At 40.8% G+C, this 7,350-nt stretch overlaps 1 protein-coding gene across 1 annotated transcript in view; it reads right to left on the reverse strand.

Moving 5' to 3' along the window:
- IFNGR1 (interferon gamma receptor 1) overlaps positions 1-6,313 on the reverse strand; it is a 33,633-nt gene extending 27,320 nt beyond the window's left edge. Inside the window, exon 1 of the mRNA XM_072643424.1 lies at positions 6,042-6,313. Coding sequence (XP_072499525.1) covers positions 6,042-6,156 — 115 coding nt within the window. The 5' untranslated portion in view covers positions 6,157-6,313. The remainder of the gene's footprint in view (positions 1-6,041) is intronic.
- Positions 6,314-7,350: the final 1,037 nt, after the last annotated feature.

Here is a 7,350-nt window from a genome sequence, read left to right on the forward strand (position 1 = left end):
AAGATCCATAACTACCCCAAAGTGTTTGGCCTAAATATCAACATAGGGAAAACTGAGGGTAAGAAGACTGCTTATCGTCCAACCTATATGATATGTAGGTGGATTGACAAACTAGAGTTGGCCCACAAGTATATTCATCTTAAAGAGACACTGTAGATGTACAGTCAGTTTTGCTCATAAATGAATAGGAGAACAGGTTGGATAGGGTTTTGGGAAGAATCATATTGTTTTGTACATATTCATTTTTATTATGGGTTAAATCATGTACAATCTTGAATTTTACTTGTTATTAAAGTATATCTTGGTTCAGTAGAGATAGCTGGTGTGGTAAATGGCCCCAAAGTCGGTGTAAATCCTGCCTCAGATACTTATGAATTGTGTGATCACAGGCAAGTCACTTAAACTCTGCCTCAGCTTCCTCATCTACAAAATGGTGATATTAGCGGCACATATCTGCCAGTTTTTGTGAGGAACAAATAAGATAATACTTGTAAAGCATTTTGCAATCTTGAAGTGCTATGTAAATGCAATCTACTCTTATTCTTCTCATCTCAGTTTTCTTTATTTTTATTGTGGATGCTTAAGTATGGGATTTGAGAACTGAAGGCTAAGTTGAGGTATAGGTAACAAATGTCAAAAGGATGGGCTGAGAGAAAAGAAAGGGGAAGAAAGCTGAATATGGTGTGCCTAGAGGAAGGACATAAATGTTCTATCCTAGAAGCCAGTAAAAGGGACAAACTGGAGGTTCTAAATCTTACTGTTATAAACTCTAACGTTAGAAATTACTGGTAGATTTAGGGAAAAACTTTTGAGGATGTAATCGGTGGTTTTGTCACAAGAGAAATGTGATTATTAAACAAGTCTTTGCTGCATTTACATAATAGCATAAAAAAGAGGTACTTTCAGATCAAATTTTGGAAAGTTTCTCATGTTAGTATACAAATATTTAAAATTCTAGATTATGAAGAAACTTGATTTAAAACAATCTCCCATTCACTATTTCCCTATGATGTATGTGTGTAAACTACAGGAAAAACATTTTTTAAATAAAAAAAAATTATGAACTATTTTCTCAAAATTATCTTAACTACATTTATTTTGGAAGTGTTCAATGAAGCTAATTTGCAGAAAAGCTATTTGGTGAATGTATTACTGATGGTTCTTGCTTTTTCTAAATGGAACCTACATAAAGTGTCACTTAACTCTGCTTTGGTTTCCTCCTCCACAAAATGTTGCGGAGGTAGACTTGACGGTCTTTAAGATCCCTTCTCATTCTAAATGTGTAATCCCATGGCCTGATGGATATACACAATAGGAAAATGTTGAAGTACCAGTGTTTTTTTGATTATTTACCTTGTAATAAAGTCTCAAAGAAAAGCTTTCTCCTGGATACTCTCTTCCCTGTTTTTAAGATACTACTTTCTGTGGTTCTCTACCTACTTGTTAATCTCTCCCTCTTAATCTTCCTTGCTGGCTCAGCATCAATATCACACCCTTGAGAGGTGTCCTCAAAGGATCTGTCCTGGGCTCTTTTACCTACTTTCTCTAAATTCATAGGCTTCCATGGATTTAACTGTCTTTCTATGCAGATTCTTCACAGATCTACACATATAGAAAGTATATAATGATAGCATACTTGTACTTAACTATTTTCGTATTTATTGTCTATATTTATTTTGTTGCTGTTGAATCATTTCAGTTGTATCAATTGTTCATGAACCCATCTGGGTTTTTTTGGGTAAAGATACTGGAGTAGTTTGGCATTTTCTTCTTTAGCTCATTTTACAGAGTTAAACCGAGTTAAGTGACTCATCCAGGGTCACACAGCTATTAGGTGAGGTTGGATTTGAACTCTGGAAGAGAAATCTTTCTGATTACATACCTGGAGCTCTATCTACGGCATGGCCTAGCTGCCCTTCACATTTATTATTTATAGTCATATATCTAGTTATTTTTGCAAACCTCAAAGAGCTACACAAATGTTAGCAATTGTTATTAAATGCACATATGCTTACTTTGTTTAAAAAATGATACCTGGTCATTAAGAAATTTCTAGAAATTTTTTGAGAGGGAGGTATGGGGGGCTTGGGATTTTTTTGGTGGGGAGGGGGGAGGTGTGAAAAACCTTAATTGCTATTTAGGGGATGGCTGCTGTCTTAATATAATGTAATAAAAGTCACCCCAATTTCAACTTGTTGAATTTGAGCTGTTTCACTCTCTAGTTACTTTATGATGGGATTCAAAGAGCTTTTTGGTTAATAAATTCATTCAGTTTTCTGATGCTGCTATAAAATTAACCTAAAATTATATGAAAACAAATTATTTAAAATGCAGACTGTGACTGAAATCTTTGTCTCTAAGGTATAAAAAGTATACCAAAGCAATCTCCCAAGTAGAAAAATTAAATGTATCCTTGCAGCCAAATTTCACTGTGATTTACACTGTGCCTCAAATTGGGCACATTATACTTGTCTTGTTGTTTAACCACTGCACCATTTCAATGTGTTATCAGTTCCCTGACTTACCCTGTATAACTGGTATGATTTTACTAAAAAATATATGACCACTCAAGTTAATACAAAAAATCTTTGCAGGGGAAAAAAGTGAAGTCAAAATAAAACCCAGCATAACACACCATCAAATAACTGTTAAATCTGAATGGTAACATCTTGAACAAAAACAAAATTCAAAGAAAAATTTCTGAAAGCAAATTTAAGATATTCTCCAAGGCAGAAGAATGTGCCATAGACAAAACGAGATAAGGTGACAGAGCTAGGGGCTAGTATAATAAATATGAGTCCAATAAATGAGTCATAGAATAGAGGAAATAATACTCTTTCAGTGCTACCTACAGTAAAGTTACAAAACTAGGTATATGCCACGCCTCCACTTCATCTCAGCTACAGATAGGGATGGTGACACCCTTGATCTTGCCATGTTTCATAAAAATGCTACTTCCTTACTAAAAAACTCAAATTCTTTTTAAAAATAGATTTTATTGATCTTTACTTTTTCTATTGCCTAGATTTTCCCCTGTATCTTTACCTTTCCCTAACCGCAATCATTGAAAAATTTTAAAAATAGAGGGAAAAGATTTTTTAAAAATCAACAAAACTAATCAATTATGTCTAAAACATTTGACCTTATGTGAAATGTTCCACAAAGGTGGATGCCCCAACTTTTGCAAAGGAACTATGTTAACCAGATCCACTATAAATCTGTTATTTAATTTCAACTGAGCCCTCAGTACATTACGGCAATCCTATTCCTCTCTGACTTGATATCTCTCACCCCAGCTGCTCTTCCAAATCACTTACTTCCTCTCTTCAAGTCTTTCCTAGCACTCCCTCCCACTGCTCTCTGAGTACTTTTGTGTGGAATGTCCTAAGAACAGGCTGCACAAGCTCCCTCTTGTCATCGCTATTTCCACTTTTTACTCCAGTCTGAAACTTGCCCACTTCTTGGTGTTACCTCCTCCTATTAGAATGCAAACTCCCTGAGAGCAGGGACTATCTTTCATTTGATCATTGTATCTCCAGTGCTTGGCTCAGTGGCTGGCACACAGAAGGAACTTCATAAATATTTATTGGACTGGATTTTCTAACTGTCCAACATTTTGGACATATGTCCTCCTTATCCCCTCACAGCCACCACCCTCAGTTGGGGCCTTATTATCTCTTTCTAGCCTGTTGTTCAGTTGTTTCATTCGTGTCTACCTCTTTGTGATGCCTTTTGGGGTTTTCTTGGCAAAGGTACAGGAATGGTTTACCATTTCCTTCAGCTCATTTTACAATTGAGAAAACTGAAGCAAACAGGGTTAAGAGACTTGCCCAGGGTCACACAGCTAGTAAGGTCACATTTGCACTCAGGTCCTCCTGACTCCAAGCCTGGTGCTCCATCCACTGTTACCACCTAGCTGCCCCAAATATATATTTAATTCTTATTATCATATAGAGATCATACATTTTATGTAAGTATATTTGTGTATTGCTTGTTTTCTACATTAGAATGCAAACTCCTTGAGGTCAGGTACTGTTCTCTTCACTTTTTCTTTGTATCCTCAGCACTTATCAGAGTTCTAGGGATACACAGGAGCATAGGACATAATAGACTTACTACAAATCTTTTTTGATCCATGTCAGCTTTGCACATTGTAATGTAAGAAAGAAATAATTTTCCTTATTTGATTTTCTGATCCCTTCTTCTCCCCTCCCCTTCTCTCCCTCTGTCCACATAGGGTATATAAAATACACAGGCTCTGTCCAAAGGAATGTAAATTTTGATCACCAAAACTTCCAAAGATCTCTTGGGGCTTATGGGCTAGATTTTTTTCTTAAGGACATGACTTAAACCCAAATCATTTTGATTGCCCAATAAACATTTACTGAATAAGTATTTGCACAGCAATGTGCTGCACTCTTAACTAAATACAAAATTAGTTCTTTCCACCAAGCTAATCCAATAGCCTTCATTCTAACACAGTCCTAAATATCTCTCCACAGTTCAACAAGTTTCCTTCCTTCCAAGACTGCTATCCAGGATCACAGATTTCCTGCTGGAAAGGACCTTAGAAATTACCTAGTCTAATCCCCAATTTTTACTGATGAAAATACTAAGGCCCAGACAAATTAAATAAATGGCTTGGATAAAGTCTCACAGGTAGTAATTGGCCGAGGCAGAATTTGTACCTGAGTGCTCTGAGTTTAAGTTCAGAGTTTGTACTTGCCATGCATTTTTCCCTCTTCACTAGTAAGAAGGATTATGAAGTTCGCTAACAACCAGTTACTGCCAAAAGCTTTCTCCATTCTCCTACCTCTGGTTAGAACTAAAGAACAAATCAATAAAAGTTCATCTAAAAGCCTCCAAAATACCTCAGAAAAAATTACAAGGATTCTTGGCTCTTAAAAATATTTTCACCTAAACCCACACTATTTCCTACTCCTCCCCATCTGAAGACTTTTAACTTTAAAGGTAAGCTAATCATCTTTTAAATGATGATACCCACTGAATTTGTAGTCCCCAAGTCTCACACTTGGGAAAAGTAAAACGATGGAAATCACAGTATAAAACAGAACACCAAGGGGAGACAAGAGAAAAACTTCTGACCTGTCAATATTTCGCAGAGTCAATCCCCTTCCTAATTTCTTGTATTCAAGACCGTACAGTATTTATTAAAAAGTCTAACTGAGGCATCTACTCTCCCAGAAAATATCAGCAAGCTGTATCAATGCAAACAATGTAACAATGCAAAACAATGCATGTAACAAATCGGAATTCATGAGTTTAGATAACACTTGGGAAAAAAATATCAAAAAAACCTTTTTGTCACAGTACTCACATCTTCCAGTTAAATACATAGAATCGAAAGGGTGAATAATTCCAAAGATTCTAATACACACGACAGCACGTGTATTAGTAAGAAATGGTCCAGGACACCGATAACTTACATCGCTAAAAGTAGCCTCCAGTCCCTACATACTTTTAATTCACCACGATGAAGTGTAATCTTTACTGAGAGAAGAAAGGAAAAACACTCACTTCGGGGTAAACTAGCTAAATTTTCCTCCACTTTAAAAGAAGCTTCAGTGTAACTTGTAACAGAGCATTCCCAAGATAATAACTCGGGGCAACATCTACCTCTCCCCCAAAGGATATAGGGCAAAGTCTATTGTTTCTTTGGGGTGTGTGTGCGTGCGGGTGTTAGGGACACAAGTTAGGTTGGGACGCATACACAAAAAATGACTTCCCCAATAAGCTCCGGGGCTGTTTTTGCTGTCCGGCTGGGTCTACTCTGGGCCCATTCTCCTCTCCTCCCCCTCCCGTCCCTTATTATTTTCTCCCACAGGGAAGCAGAAGCCACAGAGACAGATCGTGTGACTCACGGCCAAAGAGCTGGGAAATTCCGGCCTCCAAGAAGGAATACCTAGATGCTCAAGGCAGACTGAAAACCAACAGGGAAGGTGCTTTCCCGGACCCTCGGGAATCAAGCGGACAGCGCCCCGCCCTTCCGAGCACACTCAGGCCAACCCCAAGATCCCTACCTCTGGAAGCGGCTGGATCCAGGGTCGGGGGCTCGGCCCAGCTCCCGCAGATACAGACAAAAAGGAGAAGAAGGCTGGGGTCCACGCCGGAGCCCCGAGGGAGCCCGGGCCTCATCCCTGCTCCCTCTCCCTGCAGGACTCAGCCTCAGTCTCGGGTTGCGGCCCGGGCCCCGGCCGGACCCCAGACGCGGGCGCTAACCGCCGCGGCGGCGGGAAAGGGTTTCCCAGACTGAGCTCTACAGCCCAAACCACCAACCCCAGCCCACGAAGCCTCCGCCGCGTCACTTCCGGCCGCTTGTGGATTGGTGTTTCTGAGGAGGCGGGAGTGGGCGAGGGACGGAGTGGGAGATTGACCCGCCCTTCCCCCCCCCAGACTCCTGCCCCGGTAACAGCCAAGTGTCATCTAGGACCCGAGCGAAAGGTCTCCCCGCCGGCCCCGCCTCCTCCCGTGGGCGTGGCGGCGACGGCAGACGCCAGGATTCCGGCCGCCCACACCCCAGGCTGAACTCAGCCCTTCTTCTCGGACTTGGTCGTCTGCTCTTACGCGGTTAACCACGTGAGAAAAAGCTCGGTCTTGGCAAGCCCCACCCCTTCCCATGGGCTCTAGCTCCCTCCTCTCCACCTCGCCCCTCCCCCCAGCTAAACCACAGCGCGTGAAGCGTCTTCTGGCCGCCAGCCGCGCGGAGGAAGCCGGTTCCTGGGCGCGTCCCAGACCTGCCTCGCTCTTGAGGAAAAGGCAGCGCCGTCTCGGCCTCCGTCCTGCGGGAGGCGGGACTGACCCAAAGCCCAGAGGCGCTCGTCCCTGGCGTGAGGCGGGACAGGCGGAAGAAAGGTAGCCAGTACCTACGTGCAGACTGGAGGGTTGCCCGGGCCTTTATGTTTATACGGGCTTTAAGGTGTGCACAGCGGTCTACGTAAGGTATACACACCCTGAGGGCTGGGCAGGTTTGCAAAGTGATGCATACATCTGCACACTCACGCACATATATATATACATATGTGATAAGTGATATATAGGATAATACATAAGATATATCGTGTTACAGGTGACATAGATTTACTGTTAATATAAAAGATATATAGGATAATAATAAGCTAGCTGGTTCTATAACTGAGGTTTGTGATTTACATAATAATACCATTTATATGTGCTTTAAGGTTTGCAAAGTGATTGAAACCTATGATAATCAATAAACATCTATTAAGGGCCTGGCCACTGTACTAAAAATACGCTAATTGCTGGTGTTTGTATAGTTTTTTTAAGGTTTGCAAAGCAGTTTATATAGGATTTAAGGTTTGCAAAGCAATC

The sequence above is a fragment of the Notamacropus eugenii genome, chromosome 2 (genome assembly GCF_028372415.1).
Source record: "Notamacropus eugenii isolate mMacEug1 chromosome 2, mMacEug1.pri_v2, whole genome shotgun sequence".
Lineage (NCBI taxonomy): Eukaryota > Metazoa > Chordata > Mammalia > Diprotodontia > Macropodidae > Notamacropus > Notamacropus eugenii.